Genomic DNA, 18,353 nt, shown 5'->3' with positions numbered 1-18,353 from the left:
TTCACGTCTGTACCTAACTCAGGGATGTGTCTAGCAAGAGGACAAAGGTTATCCAAAAACTGTCTGATAAGAAATTAACATCTTTGGAGAGAGAGGGTTGGAAGCAGGGGAGGACAGCACCTGAGCTTGTTCCTAGAGCAGGGGCTCTCTTCATGCTCACTCTCAGATGGTTTGCATCTCATCACAGGATTTGGATTTAGGCTGGATAGACACAGGGGCCTGTCCCGGAATTGAGGTACTGCCTCTTATGGACACAAGGAGGGAGGAAGCCAGTGGACAGTGTAAGATAGAAGGTGGATCTGTGTTCCAGTGCTGTTCACTAGCTCTGTTATCAACACTTGTTTAAGTGTTGGAAAGTCACTTAAATCCACCGGTTCTTGATAATTCTCATTTATCTCTGAAGTGGGAATGATAGTAACAGCTAACACATATAGTACTAACTATGTGCATATATTCATCTAATCTTCAGAGCCACCCTGTTATTATCATCTCCATTTTCCTGGAGAGGAAAGTGAGGAACAGAGTTTCAGTAACCTGCCCAAAATACCACAATTCCTTGGTAGTGGAGCAAAGATCTGAACCCAGGCAGACTGCCTCCAGGGTCTGTGCTCTCAACCTTTCCCCTCTATTGCCTCTATAATAGTAGTAAGGTAATAACATGGGGAAAACACCTGGCACAGAGAGGGCATTTGATAAACAGTAGTGCTGGAAGAGGGATGGAGAGGGAAGGCAAAAGCAAGAATTCTTACCTTTGTAACTGCATGAGTGAGGAAAGAATCAGGTTGACTTAGAATAAGCTCTTTGTGTATAACCGACAAGACGTATGGGAATAGCATGGATCCTCATACATTTCTAATGTATACCCATAGACATACAATTCCAGAAAGATTTTAAAAAGGTTTTCGTACTTTTTTCCTTCTAGACCTAAATCTGAAACCAAATGCCTTCAAATCAATGCTTTAAAAGTTAAATATACCCAGTGCATATGTGTGAGTGTGGGTGCCCATACTTTTCATTAACTTGTACCACTACTTGAAAGCTATTATTTTCATATCCATTTTCATCAGGCTGGTACTTCACAGATAAGCTGCAATAAGTATGTTTTCAGGAAGTTCGGTGATTACTTTTCAGCATATAAAATCATGTTTAGCTTTGTTGAAATATTTGTGTACATTGACCTAGCAAAGAAGGCAAATAATAGACAAGTCAAATTTTGCAAGTAAACAGTTATTCGTATTTGAATCAAATGAAAAGATTAAAGAATGACATAAAGGAACTCCATAATTCACTTTCTCTCTTCACTTAAAATATAACTCTAACTTTCCAGACTACATTTTCAGAACAGTCTACTTTTTATTAACTGATGTAAGCCTTTAGATATCCCTTTGAAACAAAGAGAAAATGATGAAAATAAAAGGAAACAGAAATCATCTTAAATGTTTGTCTGTTCTTACACTTTTATACAGACATAAGTTAATGAATTCAATAAACTTCCTGACAAAATATTCTGCCATACTTTCTGAAAGTGTTTTGAAACAATAAAAATATTAAGATTTCAAAATTTTATATATGAAGGTTACATTTATCACAAAACCAAAAATCTATAATGTTAATGTACTTTCCCTTTATTTCGTGATATCCCATCCACAGATGTCTTAGTTCTTGAATCACATGGAAAAACCAGGACATGCTTCTACCCACTTTAACACTAACTATGGCAAATTACAAACTGAACTGATTTGAGTAATCCACGTCTTTAATCTATAAAATATAGAATAAACCCTACATGAATGTGTAATTTTCCTAGTACATTGGTTATTTTTGGTAATAACATCTTCAGGGTGTTTCTTGGAAGCGAATAGCCTACATTTTTATGAGGATGTGTACATTTTATTCTTAAAATGGGGGAATCATAGAAATTCTAGTTAAAGTTCTGAAGACTCAAGGTATGCACATTAAAAGCATAGAAGAGTATTCCTGAGGGAAAATGGAGTTCATACAAGGTTTAGTCACGAACTTAAAATAACTGAAGACTTGTCAAGGAAAATGACATCCCAGAAGGCACAGAAATGAGTATCACTGTCTTAAAAGGGATCATGGAAGCAACTTTAGAACAATTAAAGACATCGTGAGCCAAATCTTGCAGAAGTATAATGTGGATAAAGGAAACTCTGGCATATTCCTATCCTTTAACCACAACTTTGATTAAGAAGACAGATGCTAGATAATTTTAAATTAGATATCCAATGGTTTGAAGAATTTAATGGATTTAAAACACTCATACTTTGTCAAAGGAAGAGTTATATTAAAAAGTTACCTTGGTTATTTCTTGATATAGAAATTATAGCTAGATTGTCAATATTCCTGTTTTTCAAATGTGTGCACACAATATTCAAAAGGAAAATGTATCTATAACATAAATGCTTTAAAATCTATCAGGACAGTTATTGGTCTCATAGAACCTCACAGATTGAAGGATACCCTTTACTTTTTCATCCAAAGTGAGACAAAGAGAGCCATACTTCTTGAAGTGCTTTCTTTCTCTCATAATCCAGTTCTCTTGGAAAAGAATAGCTTCTTTTTCGGGGGAAGAAATACCACAGAAAAAAAATTTTGTATGAAAGTTTACACATAGCCACAACAATGAAAATAAATCTTTTATTATAGCTACACTCACACATATATATTTTATATGTATATATCTCCCTGAGATACACAGTGTAATTAAATTCTTTTATCATAGATCTGATTTTCCCTTTTTCAAGTAATATTAAAACTCAATATATATATCCTATTATCCAGCATGTAGCAAGGGAAAGCACCATCGTAAATTTAAATTCATTATCAAATTCAAATTAAAGTTATCCAAGAACAGGTTTCCAAATCACATATATTAGATGGTATATGTCTTTCATGACACAAAAGCCATTAAGAAGATCACTGTGGCAGATGCAGTGAATTGTGTTTCACAGAACACTGGAAGCTGATGCTGACTGCTCTCCTCATTCTCATTTTCTATGCGTAGCTCTGCTCATTATGTCTGCCTTTGTGAGCTGTCCTCCCATCTTCCTTCTGTTCATTTAAAACTGTACTCAGAGAGCTAAGGCCACTGAAAGGAGTCTTAGAGATCACGGACCAGCAGTTTATAGATGTTGGAACTGAAGCTTGAGAGGGAGCATCCTGACCAAGGTCATGCAGCAGCGGGTGACAGAGCTGAGGGTATGATCTCGTGCTTATACTCTCCTGCCGCATGTACATAAAAACAAATATGGGAAATCTTGTTTTTCCCTCAAAACTCAATTCCAATCTCCTCTTCCAACAAAGTCATTTTTTTTCTTTTTCTATTATAGTTTACTATAAGATATTGAATATAGTTCCCTATACAGTAGGACCTTTGTTGTCTACAGTGCCATTTCTGACTGTGCAGCAAGGATGCTTGTTTGAATCCAGGCTATACTGCCCTTGCTGTATAACTGTAAGCGAGTTGGTTTATCTTCATCATATTAGTTTCCTAATGGGTAAAATAGAGAAAATAACAGCTCCTACTGCATAGATTGTTAAGAGCCTTAACAAGTAAATATTTCATGAAACGCTTAGAATAGTTGTCAGGCCATAGTAAGTGCTCAATAACATTAGTTGTCATTATTATAATTGTCCACATTAATCACTCTTTCTCTCCGCTTTTGTATTTTTGCAAATACCACCCAGTTAGCACTTACTTATTTTGTAGTTGTTCTATTTATAATGTTTATTCCAGTTTTCTCGTCCCAGCTGAAGTCATTTCAAGGTAGGGACAATGTCCTATATTTCTTCTGTGTACCTCCATAGGGCCTAACCCAATGTTTGATGCAACACAGGGATTCTGTAAATACTGTTTTTTTCTGCTGGTTCACTCAGAATGTCTGGGAACCAGTATTTATTCAATCTCTTTGGGTGATGCTGCTGTGTAGCCAAGTTGGAGAACTGCTGTGCTAGACGGTTGGATTGCAAGAATGTCATCCTGTAGGGTAATTACCCAGGTAGGGCACGAGGCAGTTACAACTCTATAGCTACCTTATAAAATTCTGTCAAGTAATATGCAGTCTAGACATGACTCACTTACTAAGAGGAGCTGTTGAGGAGTGAGGAGATATTTGAACATGAATTCTGTTACCAAGACTCTGAGACCCTGAAATGTTATTTTGTTTGATTCATTTCCATTCCCACATGATTGTGGCTGGAACTTTTGCCTTCCTTTTTGGCCAGGCTTGACTCCCTGCATATGTATCATTTTCCCATTACACTGGATCCCTGCTTTATGCCCGACTAGAGGGGAGTGGCAATTCCCGCAGTCACGGCTACTGAGTCTCCTTCAGCACTCTGTGATTCTCCTTGGGAGTCTGGAGTCTGTTCATCCCTCTAACCTTGTGGTTTCTCTGGCTTGATGACCCTTTCATCTTTTGTCTCAGATACAGCTTAAAAAATACCTATATATATATATACATATATACTTGAGAAAGTAGCATCATTAGGATATATGTCAAAATATAGACTTGTTCTTCTATTCTTTGGCCAGTATGACCTATTCTGAACAACTTGCTATTCTAGAAGATTCTATTTCATTAGTTGATGTAACATGTATATTTATATTGTCTTTTATTTTTATCGTAAATTATTCTTGTATTTATTTAGAAAATATTTCTTGAGTATCTGTGATGTGCCAGACATTGTGATAGTCGCTTGAAATATAAAGATTTAAGACCTAGGGGCTTCCCTGGTGGCGCAGTGGTTTGAGAATCTGCCTGCTAATGCAGGGGACACGGGTTCGAGCCCTGGTCTGGGAAGATCCCACATGCCACGGAGCAACTAGGCCCGTGAGCCACTGTTACTGAGCCTGTGCATCTGGAGCCTGTGCTCCGCAACAAGAGAGGCCGCGACAGTGAGAGGTCCGCGCACCGCGATGAAGAGTGGTCTCCGCTTGCCACAGCTAGAGGAAGCCCTCGCACAGAAACGAAGACCCAACACAGCCCAAAAAATAAATAATTAAAAAAAAAATTAAAAAAAAATAAAAATAAAAAATAAAGATTAAAGACCTAGTCCCTCATAGACTCCCTGGAGAGATGGTCCAGGGTATGATGGAGCAGTGTGTGAACTGCTGTGATGACATGTAGGCAGGGCATCTATCCCAATACAGGGGTACTGTACCAGATGCTGCCATATGTATTGAGTCATTTAATTCTCACAGTAACTTTAGGATGGAGTGGACATGTGTTTTCATTTTAAAGACAGGCAACTGGATCTCAGAGTAAGCCATTTGCCCAAGTTCACAAAGCCAACAAATTTATTTTTTATTTAACTACCCACTCCTGGCAATGTTTTTTTTTAATTAATAAATTTTATTTTTTAGAGCAGTTTTAGGTCACAGCAAAATTGAGTAAAACGTTTTTTCCATATACCACCCACCCCCCCCCCCAACCTCCCAGGCATCCTGCACCACAGTGATATCTTTGTTACAGCAGATGAACCTACACTGACACATCATTGTCACTCAAAGTCCATACTTTACATTAGGTTTCATTCTTGGTGTTGTGTATTCACCATTGCAATATATAAAGAAGAGTTTCACTGACCTACAAATCCTCTGTGCTCTGCCTATTCATACCTCCCTCCTTCCCCTCCTAACCCCTGGCAACCACTGTCTCCATAATTTTACCTTTTCTAGAATGTCACATAGTTGGAATCATACAGCATGTAGTTCTTTCATATTGGCTTCTTTCATTTAGTACTATGCACTTACTTATTCATGTCTTTTCATGGCTTGATAGCTCATTCCTTTTAACTCTGAAAAATATTCTATTGTTTGGATGTACCAGTTTATCCATGCACTTAATAAAGGATATCTTGGTTGTTTCCAAGTTTTGACAGTTATGAATAAAACTGCTATATACATCCACATGCAGGTTTTTTTAAAAAAATTTTATTTATTTGTTTATTTATGGCTGTGTTTGGTCTTCGTTTCTGTGCGAGGGCCTTCTCTAGTTGCGGCAAGCGGGGGCCACTCCTCATCGCGGTGCGCGGGCCTCTCACCATCGCGGCCTCTCCCGTTGCAGGGCACAGGCTCCAGACTCGCAGGCTCAGTAATTGTGGCTCATGGGCCTAGCCGCTCCGCGGCATGTGGGATCCTCCCAGACCAGGGCTCGAACCCGTGTCCCCTGCATTAGCAGGCAGACACCCAACCCCTGCGCCACCAGGGAAGCCCCACATGCAGGTTTTTGATGTGGACATAAATTTTCAGTTTTATATTGAGTGAATACCAAGGAGTCTGATTTCTGGATTATGATGGTAAGAGTATGTTTATTTTGTAAGAAAACACCAAACTGTCTTCCAAAATGGCTATACCATTTTGCATTCTCACCAGCAATGAATAAGAGTACTATAGTTCCACATCCTTACCAGCGTTTGGAATTGTCAGTGTTTTGGACTTTGGTTGAATATTAGGTGTGTAGTGGCATTTCATTGTTTTAATTTGCAATTCTCTAATGACATATGATGTTGAACATCTTTTCATATGCTTATTTGCCATCTATATATCTTTTTTGGTGAGATCTTTTGCCTATTTAAAAAAATCAAGTTATTCATCTTCTTAGTGTTGAGTTATCTATTAATATTTTATATCTGAGGTAAACATAAGAGAATCACCGTATTAAAAAAGAAAAAAAGCATCTCCTGATAGCTCAGCTGGGAGCTGACTTGGTACTCAGCTAGGCCTCGTGTTGAACATGAGCAGTTTCATAGGTCGTCCACTCTGAGACAGTTGTGGTTTGAGACAAAACAAGATCACCTTGTACTCATGCCTGAAACACAGACAAAAGGCAAGAACATGGTGCAAACCACAAAAATGACCAACATCCCCTCTCCACTGCTAAGTGACCTGCCGCTGCTTTTTTATCGATCTCAGCTTTAGCCCCTACTCCATTCCTCATGTCTCATAGATAAAATTAAGATACTCAGTGATAAAATTGCTCCCACTTTCTGATAGTACCAAAATCCAGAAGCAAACCACCTTTTACCTGGAACCTCCCCAGCAAGACTGAGGGGGCGTCCCCAGGATGCAGGACTTTCAGTACTACAATCGGGAAATTCCTGGGCCAGCTTGATCACCCTACTCTCTAAAATAACCTAACACAAGCCCAAATATTTTAACAAGCTCCTCCTAACATCCTCATACTGAGATACTGCCAAGTTCCCAATAGTATTTGGTCTCCATTGCTGCAAACACTTCCAATAAATCCAACCTTGTTATACCGTGTTCCTGGTGGTCTTTGTTGATGGGCAAAGACCAGTCAACAAAATCAAAATGAAGCAAATACTATAGCAATAATTTAGTAGATTGCTCCTTAACAGTAATGTTTTAAACGATTCATTTCCTTCTGACAATAGGAAGTGGAAAATTGCATAACTTATGGGGAAGCCAAACAGCATGTTGAATCTTAACATAAAAGAAAAATGTCCAGAAAATATTATTATGCCATCATACGGACTTTGTTTTATTGTTTTTATAACAACTTCCCTTCCTTTCTGTTTGTCAGGGATCATGTCTGACCACCAGTTTGGTAACCAGTTTATGTGCAGTGTGGTGGCCTCTCACGTGAGTCATCTGCCCACAACCAACCTCAGCTTCGTCTGGATTGCTCCACCTGCTGGCACAGGCTGTGTGAATTTCATGTAAGTACCCAAAATGTCTGTGACTGGTACAGAAGGCAAATGTGTTATCAAACCAAACTTGGGTCCACTTGCCTGCACACAGTAAAGCCAATCTATGGACACCAGCTTGTGGTGAAGGGAAGTACAGTGTTTATATCAGGGCACCAAACAAGGAGTCCAGGCAACTAGTGCTCAAAAGGCCTGAACTCCACAGTGGCTTTCAGGGAAAGGTTTTTAAAAGACAGGGTGAGGGAGAGGGTTGTGGGGTATGTGATCAGCTCATGGACATTCTTCTGATTGGTTGATGGTGAGGTAATCAGGAGTCGGTATTATCAACCTCTGGTTCCAACTGGTCTGGGGTCAAGGTATTTGTGGGCAGCATACAGTTAACCACTGGTGGGGGTTTCTCAGTATCTGCACAGCAAGCTCAGAGGACATGGCTCAGAATATTATCTATAGCCCTTGAGGAGGAACTAAAGGTCCTTGACTAAACTATTATAATTTTGTCTTGCTTGGCTGTTTGCCTTTGTTTCCGCATTTTCTTACTCTGATTAAATTTATGCTTTGGCACTCAGGGAAGGCCTAAGAGGCTAAAGTTTTTCTACAAGTAAGAGGCAGGTGTAGGACATGGGGTGGTCTGTCCTGGGAAGGCCCCATAGGGTCCTGCTAGGTTACAAATATACCTCTCATGAGGTTACATATATAGTCACTATTTAAGTGTATTATTTTAGCAGATTTAACCTTAATTAAAGTCTCTCATTTTAGTGTCAAAAGAGGCCAAAACTGTAAAAAAAAAAAAAAAAAAGTAATTTTTAGCAGTTTAGTTTTTGCATATTTATTTATACCTCAGGAGATCTATATTGGATTTTAGCTGATTAAAATACACAATAAGATAAAAGTATGTGAAGAAATCAAGACAATAGGAAAATGATATTCAGAAAATAAGATGAAAACAGGTACAAAAAATGCTATGAGCCTCCATACATAAAGAAGAAGACCACAGATTAGAGATTTAGCTTTTAGCTTTCTAGCCACTAGTGCCAAGAGGAAAATGTGATCAGTTAGCTGATTCATGGTGGTAAGAAGTCAGAACTCTATAGAAACCTACTGAATCTCTCCTATGCTTTCATTAAGAGGAAACAGGGAAATGTAGTGAGCAATGTCCCAACAGCATCCTTAGATAAACTCTGAACTATGGTTCAAAGTCTGTGACTTGTGACATCTCTCAGTATAGACTATTCCCCTACCCTTGCCTTACAATCACTGCTCCTCGTCTTTCTTAGTCGTCTCTTTTTTCCCCCATAGCCCTTTGTTCACTTCTAACACATGATATACTTCATTTATTTAATTATGTATGTTATTTATTGTGTGACTGTTCCTGCTGAAATGCAAGTTCCTTGAAGGCAAGAATGCATTTCTATTTTGTTCACTGATTTGCCCCAGTGTCTACTACAGTCTCTGCACACCAGTAAGGCATTACTAAACTATTTCTTGATATGGACGAGTAGGCCAATGGAACAAGGTCAAATGCAGTTGTCAGAAACAGCTATTCTATGGCAGCAGTCAGGTGAAATAGAGCTGGAATTCATCTTGAATAGTTTCTATTCCAACCTTCTACTCAGACAACAAAAATCCATAAAACTTGCATACTCCAAAATTTACCACTACTTTTTCTTCTCCCTTAATAGTACACAGTTGAATGTCAAGGGTTTATATCACGTCACTGATTATATACCCTCTCTGCCTATCCTCTGGATCAGGGGTCCCCAACCCCCTCCCCCCCCCCAAGTCCACAGACTGATAGCGGCCTGTTAGGAACCAGTCCGCACAGCAGGAGGTGAGCAGCAGGCGAGGAGCGAAGCTTTCTCTGCTGCTCCCCATCACTCCCCATCACTTGCATACCGCCTGAACCATCTCCCCGCCCCCCCCCCCACCCCGTGTCTTCCACGAAACCAGTCCCTGGTGCCAAGATGGTTGGGGACCACTGCTCTGGGTTACTCAGGCTGCAAACGTGAGATTCACCTCCCACCCAGGTGGTTGAATAACATTTTAATCCCCATTCATTTTTCTCCCTCGGAAAGTTTTTCACACTTGAAATCCTTTCCTTCCACCGTACCTCCTTGCTCTAAGATGATTGCAGTAGCTTCCTAACTGGTCTGTTCACCTCCAGCCATTTCCCATACAGTCCGTCTTGAACATTGTTGTCCAGTTAATCTTACTAAGGCACAAGTGCTCAAAAACTGGATATCCTAAGACTTCCTTCTAAAGGCCATGCCCTTTGGCATTGGGTTTCAAGGTTCTTCCAAATCTTGCTGTTTATCATCTTCTCTTGTCTCCCATAGCCTGCACCTCCTGATGGGCACAAATTGGCTAGTACTTCCCACAATTCCCCTAAACACTTCCATGACTTTCTCTCTTTCTCCATTGCTTTTCCCTTAGCCTAGAACGCTTTTATTCTCTCACATTCAAGTGGTTAAATGTGCCTACTCTTTCTTAAAGCTGGCATCTTAAAAAATCTTTGTAAAGCTTCTAAGACATAAGCGACAGAAGTGATGTGTATTGTCACATTTTGCTTGTAACTCTATTATAATGCTGACTATATTTTACTCTATATTTATTTGAGTTAATTTCTTGCCTTTTCTATTAGATTAGATTGAATAAGGACAAATTCTTATTTCTTCATGATTCCTCCACAGTTGGTTCAAGGACTTATACATAGAATTCACAGAAAATGCCCTTTGAATTCTGTATCCTGGGAGGGTGGGGGTTATTGGTTCTAGGACCTCCCACGTATGCTCAAGTCCCTTATATGAAATGGCATGGTACAGCAGACCCTCTGTATCTGTGGTTTCTGCATCCAGAGATTCAACCCACCATGGAAGCAAAATCCAGGGATACGGAGGGCCAGCTGTATCTGAAGTACAGTGTTGTCTTTTTCTTTAGTTTAATAGTAAGCTCTAACTCTCTCTTTTGGCATGCTTTATCTTACTCATGTTGGCACTTGTTAGGGTAATTTAAATTCTTGCCATGCATAACTTCTTCATTTAAAACAAGAATTATTTTTTGAAAGAACACAAATTAAATCTATGCCAGCAATACAGAACTGCCTATTTCCAAATAGATATAGTTTTTCATTTAACCTGTTTTAAAATGATATTTGATGGCTTATGGCCTCACTGTTCCTGGGATATCAAATTGTATTCTCTTCTGATAAATAATGTAGGTATTTTTTTGGGGGTGCCCTCAAAATACCCATGTATGGTATGGGCCAAGTGAATCTGAGACTTAATTTTCCCACCCATTAAATAAGGTTAGTAATAATTTCCTGAAAAGGGTTGTTATGAGCATGCAGAGTCCTGGATCTAGTCCTCAGCTTTGCAGGAAGTCCAGAATCTTCAGAGGTGATCAGCCTCAAATCAGGGACTCCCCAAACCAAAAACAAAATTGGAAGATGGTGATAAATAACCAAGGAACTGGACATTGGTTCAAGATGGCGGAGTAGAAGGACATGCTCTCACTCCCTCTTTTGAAAACACTGGAATCACAGCTAACTGCTGAACAGTCATCGACAGGAAGACACTGGAACTCACTGAAAAAGATACCCCACATGCAAAGACAAAGGAGAAGCCAAAATGAGACGGTAGGAGGGGTGCTATCACAATAAAATCAAATCCCATAACTGCTGGGTGGGTGACTCACAAACTGGAGAACACTTATACCACAGAAGTTCACCCACTGGAGTGAAGGTTCTGATCCCCATGTCAGGCTTCCCAACCTGGGGGTCCGGCAACAGGAGGAAGAATTCCTAGAGAATCAGACTTTGAAGGCTAGCGGGATTTGATTGCAGGACTTCGACAAGACTCGGGGAAACAGAGACTCCACTCTTGGAGGGGCACACACAAAGTAGTGTGCGCATCGGGACCCAGGGGAAGGAGCAGTGACCCCAGGGGAGACTGAACTAGACCTACCTGCTAGTGTTGGAGGGGTCTGCTACAGACGGGAGGACAGCTGTGGCTCACCGAGAGACAAGGACACTGGCAGCAGAAGTTCTGGTAATTACTCCTCGGTGTGAGCCCTGCCAAAGTCCACCATTAGCCCACCAAAGAGCCCGGGGTAGGCTCCGTGTTGGGTCACCTCAGGCCAACACAACCAACAGGGAGGGAACCCAGCCCCACCCATCATGAGACAAGCGGATTAAAGTTTTACTGATCTCTGCCCACCAGAGCAACAGTCAGCTCTACCCACCACCAGTCCCTCCCATCAGGAAACTTGCACAAGTCTCTTAGGTAGCCTCATCCACCAGAGGGCAGACAGCAGAAGCAAGACGAACTACAATCCTGCAGCCTGTGGAACAAAACCCACATTCACAGAAAGATAGACAAGATGAAAAGGCCAGAGGGCTATGTACCAGAGGAAGGAACAAGATAAAACCCAGAAGAAAAAACAACTAATGAAATGGAGATAGGCAATCTTCCAGAAAAAGAATTCAGAATAATGATAGTGGAGATGACCCAGGACCCCGGGAAAAAAATGGAGGCAAAGATTGAGAAGATGCAAGAAATGTTTAACAAAGACCCAGAAGAATTAAAGAACAAACAAACAGAGATGAACAAAACAATAACTGAAATGAAAACTACAGTAGAAAGAATCAATAGCAGAATAAATGAGGCAGAAGAATGGATAAGTGACCTGGAAGACAGAATGGTGGAATTCACTGCTGGGGAACAGAATAAAGAAAAAAGAATGGAAAGAAATGAAGACAGCCTAAGAGACCTCTGGGACAACATTAAACGCAACAACATTCGCATTATAGGGATCCCAGAAGGAGAGAAGAGAGAGAGAAAGGACATGAGAAAATATTTGAAGAGATTATAGTCGAAACTTCCCTAACATGGGAAAGGGAAATAGCCACCCAAGTCCAGGAAGCGCAGAGAGTCCCCACACAGGATAAACCCAAGGAGGTAAACATGCCGAGACACATAGTAATCAAATTGGCAAAATTAAAGACACAGAAAAATTATTGAAAGCAGCAAGGGACAAACGACAAATAACTTACAAGGGAACTCCATAAGGTTAACAGCTGATTTCTCAGCAGAAGAAACTCTACAAGCCAGAAGGGAGTGGCATGATATACTTAAAGTGATGAAAGGGAAGAATCTACAACCAAGATTACTCTACCCAGCAGAGACCTCACTCAGATTCGATGGAGAAATCAAAAGTTTTATAGACGAAGCAAAAGCTAAGAGAATTCAGCACCACCAAACCAGCTTACAACAAATGCTAAAGGAACTTTTCTAAGTGGGAAACACAAGAGAAGAAAAAGACCTACAAAAACAAACCCAAAACAATTAAGAAAATGGTCATATGAACATACATATCAATAATTACCTTAAACGTGAATGGATTAAATACTCCAACCAAAAGACACAGGCTTGCTGAATGAATACAAAAACAAGACCCATCTGTATGCTGTCTACAGGAGACCCACTTCAGACCTAGGGGCACATACGGACTGAAAGTGAGGGGGTGGAAAAAGATATTCCATGCAAATGGAAATCAAAAGAAAGCTGGAGTAGCAATACTCATATCAGCTAAAATAGACTTTAAAATAAAGAATGTTACAAGAGACAAGGAAGGACACTACGTAATGATCAAGGGATCAATCCAAGAAGAAGATATAACAATTATAAATATATATGCACCCAACATAGGAGCACTTCAATACATAAGGCAACTGCTAACAGCTATAAAAGAGGAAATAGACAATAACACAATAATAGTGGGGGACTTTAACACCTCACTTACACCAATGTACAGATCATCCAAAATGAAAATAAATAAGGAAACACAAGCTTTAAATGACATAATAGACCAGATAGATTTAATTAATATTTATAGGACATTCCATTTAAAAACAGCAGATTACACTTTCTTCTCAAGTGTGCATGAAACATTCTCCAGGATAGATCACATCTTGGATCACAAATCAAGCCTCAGTAATTTAAAGAAAATTGAAATCATATCAAGCATCTTTTCTGACCACAACGCTATGAGATTAGAAATGAATTACAGGGAAAAAAACATAAAAAACACAAACACATGGAAGCTAAACAATACGTTGCTAAATAACCAAGAGATCACTGAAGAAATCAAAGAGGAAATCAAAAATACCTAGAGACAAATGACAATGAAAACACGATGATCCAAAACCTATGGGATGCAGCAAAAGCAGTTCTAAGAGGGAAGTTCATAGCTATACAAGCCTACCTCAAGAAACAAGAAAAATCTCAAATAAACAATCTAACGTTACACCTAAGGGAACTAGAGAAAGAAGAACAAACAAAACCCAAAGTTAGCAGAAGGAAAGAAATCATAAAGATCAGAGCAGAAATAAATGAAATAGAAACAAAGAAAACAATAGCAAAGATCAATAAAACTAAAAGCTGGTTCGTTGAGAAGATAAACAAAATTGATAAACCATTAGCCAGACTCATCAAGAAAAAGAGGGAGAGGACTCAAATCAATAAAATTAGAATTTAAAACGGAGAAGTTACAACAGAGACCGCAGAAATACAAAGTATCCAAAGAGACAACTACAAGCAACTCTATGCCAATAAAATGGACAACCTGGAAGAAATGGATGAATTCTTATTAAGGTATAACCTTCCAAGACTGAACCAGGAAGAAATAGAATATATGAACAGACCAATCATAAGTAGTGAAATTGAAACTGTGATCAAAAATCTTGCAACAAACAAAAGTCCAGGACCAGATGGCTTCACAGGTGAGTTCTATCAAACATTTAGAGAAGAGCTAACACCCATCCTTCTCAAACTCTTCCAAAAAATTGCAGAGGAAGGAACACTCCCAAACTCATTCTATGAGGCCACCATCACCCTGTACCAAAACCAGACAAAGATATTACAAAAAAAGAAAATTACAGATCAATATCACTGATGAATATAGATGCAAAACTCCTCAACAAAATACTAGCAAACAGACTCCAACAACACATTAAAACGATCATACGCCATGATCAAGTGGGATTTATCCCAGGGATGCAAGGATTCTTCAATATATGCAAATCAATCAATGTGATACATCATATTAACAAATTGAAGGAGAAAAACCATATGATCACCTCAATAGATGCAGAAAAAGCTTTTGACAAAATTCAACACCCATTTATGATAAAAACTCTCCAGAAAGTGGGCATAGAGGGAATCTACTTCAACATAATAAAGGCCATATGTGACAAACCCACAGCAAACATCATTCTCAATGGTGAAAAACTGAAAGCATTTCCTCTAAGATCAGGAACAAGACAAGGATATCCACTCTTACCACTGTTATTCAACATAGTCTTGGAAATCCTAGCCACGGCAATCAGAGAAGAAAAAGAAATAAAAGGAATACAAATTGGAAAAGAAGAAGTAAAACTGTCACTGTTTGCAGATGATATGATACTATACATAGAGAATCCTAAAGATGCCACGAGAAAACTACTAGATGTAATCAATGAATTTGTAAAGTTGCAGGATACAAAATTAATGCACAGACATCTCTTGCATTCCTATACACTAATGATGAAATATCTGAAAGATAAATTAAGGAAACACTTCCATTTACCATTGCAACAAAAAGAATAAAATACCTAGAAATAAACCTACCTAAGGAGACAAAAGACCTGTATGCAGAAAACTATAAGACACTGATGAAAGAAACTAAAGATGATACCAACATATGGAGAGATATACCATGTTCTTGGATTGGAAGAATCAATATTGTGAAAATGACTATACTACCCAAAGCAATCTACAGATTCAATGCAATCCCTATCAAATTACCAATGGCATTTTTCACAGAAGTAGAACAAAGAATCTTAAAATTTGTATGGAGACACAAAAGACCCCGAATAGCCAAAGCAGTCTTGAGGGAAAAAAACAGAGCTGGAGGAATCAGTCTCCCTGATTTCAGACTGTACTACAAAGCTACAGTAATCAAGACAATATGGTACTGTCACAAAAACAGAAATATAGATCAATGGAACAGGATAGAAAGCCCAGAGATAAACCCACACACCTATGGTCAACTAATCTATGACAAGGGAGGCAAGGATATATAATGGAGAAAAGCCAGTCTCTTCAATAATTCGTGCTGGGAGAACTGGACAGCTACTTGTAAAAGAATGAAATTAGAACACTCCCTAACACCATACACAAAAATAAACTGAAAATGGATTAGAGACCTAGATGTCAGACCAGGCAGTGTAAAACTCTTAGAGGAAAACACAGGAAGAACACTCTGACATAAATCACAGCAAGATATTTTTTGATCTACCTCCTAGAGTAATGGAAATAAAAACAAAAATAAACAAATGTGACCTAATGAAACTTCAAAACTTTTGCACAGCAAAGGAGACCATAAACAAGACGAAAAGACAACCCTCAGAATGGGAGAAAATATTTGCAAATGAATCATCGGACAAAGGATTAATCTCCAAAATATAAAAACAGCTCATGCAGCTCAATATTAAAAATCAAACAACCCAATCCAAAAATGGGCAGAAGACCTAAATAGACATTTCTCCAAAGAAGACATACTGATGTCCAAGAAGGACATGAAAAACTGCTCAACATCACTAATTATTAGAGAAATGCAAATCAAAACTACAATGAGGTATCACCTCACACCAGTTAGAATGGGAATCATGAGAAAATCTACAAACAATAAAGGCTGGAGAGGGTGTGGAGAAAAGGGAACCCTCTTGCACTGCTGGTGGGAATGTAAATTGATACAGCCACTATGGAGAACAGTATGGAGGTTCCTTAAAGAACTAAAAATAGAATTACCATATGACCCAGCAATCCCACTACTGGGCATATACCCTGAGAAAGCCATAATTCAAAAAGACACATGCACCCCAATGTTCATTGCAGCACTATTTGCAATAGCCAGGTCATGGAAGCAACCTAAATGCCCATCGACAGACGAATGGATAAAGAAGAAGTGGTACATATATACAATGGAATATTACTCAGCCATGAAAAGGAATGAAATTGGGTCATTTGTAGTGATGTCAGAAAGGGAAAAACAAATATCGTGTATTAACGCATATATGTTGAACCTAGAAAGTGGTTCAGGTGAACCAGTTTACAGAGCAGAAATTGAGATACAGATATAAAGAACAAACGTATGGACACCAAAGGGGGAAAGCGGCGGGGGTGGGGGTGGGGGTGTGATGAATTGGGCGATTGGGATTGCCATGTATGCACTGATGTGTATAAAATGGATGACTAATAAGAAAATAAATAAATAAATAAACATTAAAAAAAAAGAGAGCAGAGAAATACATTGCTAAATACTTAAAAAGGTTTGTCATATAGTTTCTTAACTATAAAAGATAAATGGATCTTGAAAATGACAAATATTGGATTTTTTACTTGATATGTCTGATTTGCGCTCCTCCAAATCAACTGGTTTTAAGCGCTCAAAATCCCAGTGCTTTTATATCTGTTAATGCTTCTTTTCTTTTTATAAATTTATTTATTAAAAAGAAAATAACCAGGGTACTGGGAAGGTATTCCCTTAGTGTTTTTTTCCACACATTCTCTGACAATAATTAGCTGGGGAATTTGCTAAAATACAAATTCCCTGTCCCAGAGAATCATATTCTCCAGAAGAGAGGGTCTGGGGATCTATATTTTAAACTCACACTCCAGGTGAATCTTACCAGAGAAGTCTGTGAAACTTTGTAGTTTAATACATTGTCATTCTGGTATTGATTTATGGTAGGAGGAGAAATATATATTTTTAGTTGCCAGGTTTTTTAAAAAAAATATCTATCATCTAGGGTATCCTCTTTTTAGTATCAGTAATATTGGAAACCAAGTTATAATCAGAAGTGACTTGGCAAGCATAATGTAGGTATTTTAAGTCAGCCCCAAACAATGTTTTATTAGCAGTTGGTAAAAAAAATACAGTTTGGTTAGAAGTAATTTTTACCGATTACAAAGAAGTTTACACACCCTCACTTGTATTTCATAATAAAATTTTGATGATGCAATTTGCACTTTTTAGCATTCTTAATAAATGTTTGAGTCTCTGCTTATTGTAAGCCATGACTATGTTGTATCTTACATAGAGCAGCTGCTTCCTATGTGGGCAAGATGTTTTTGTTGATCTCTTTTCCTAATTAGTTTGTGAGAGATTACAGGAAAACTGAAGATTGAACGTGGACCACTGAACAATTCATTTGAAATTTTCTGAACTAAAGTCTTGCAGTTTCTTACCTTTGTTCCTTACTACAGTATTTATTATGTGTTCAGTAGAGGTATATGTAAGAGTTAATATCTATAATTAGTATGTGCCCAGTAGTACTTGAAGAAGATTGCTAATGTTCAACATTAATATAAACATTTCACAAAGATAAAATAAAACAACCACCTATGGCATTTGAATATAAATATACTCTGATTCTCTCTGTTCTAACTCCCAAAATTAAAGCTTTTACTTTTTAAGGTAAGGAGAATTACTTTTTAGAAATTAAACTTCAACCAGAGTTATATGCTTTTGTAATGTATTTTGTATGAGGTTTTCATATCATTAGTTAATTCATATCATTATTTAATTTTTCACATGTGTGTTTTCTTTATTAACTGGGTTTGAAA

At 38.4% G+C, this 18,353-nt stretch overlaps 1 protein-coding gene across 3 annotated transcripts in view; it reads left to right on the top strand.

The window, feature by feature from the left end:
- Positions 1-18,353, top strand: part of RELN (reelin) — a 531,612-nt gene that overhangs the window by 146,809 nt on the left and 366,450 nt on the right. For all 3 annotated transcript variants that reach the window (XM_036863169.1, XM_036863168.1, XM_036863166.1), the window contains exon 3: positions 7,569-7,704. In XM_036863169.1, coding sequence (XP_036719064.1) covers positions 7,569-7,704 — 136 coding nt within the window. The remainder of the gene's footprint in view (positions 1-7,568; positions 7,705-18,353) is intronic.

The sequence above is a fragment of the Balaenoptera musculus genome, chromosome 9, assembly GCF_009873245.2.
Source record: "Balaenoptera musculus isolate JJ_BM4_2016_0621 chromosome 9, mBalMus1.pri.v3, whole genome shotgun sequence".
Lineage (NCBI taxonomy): Eukaryota > Metazoa > Chordata > Mammalia > Artiodactyla > Balaenopteridae > Balaenoptera > Balaenoptera musculus.
This window is presented reverse-complemented; position numbering and strand designations above follow the sequence as displayed.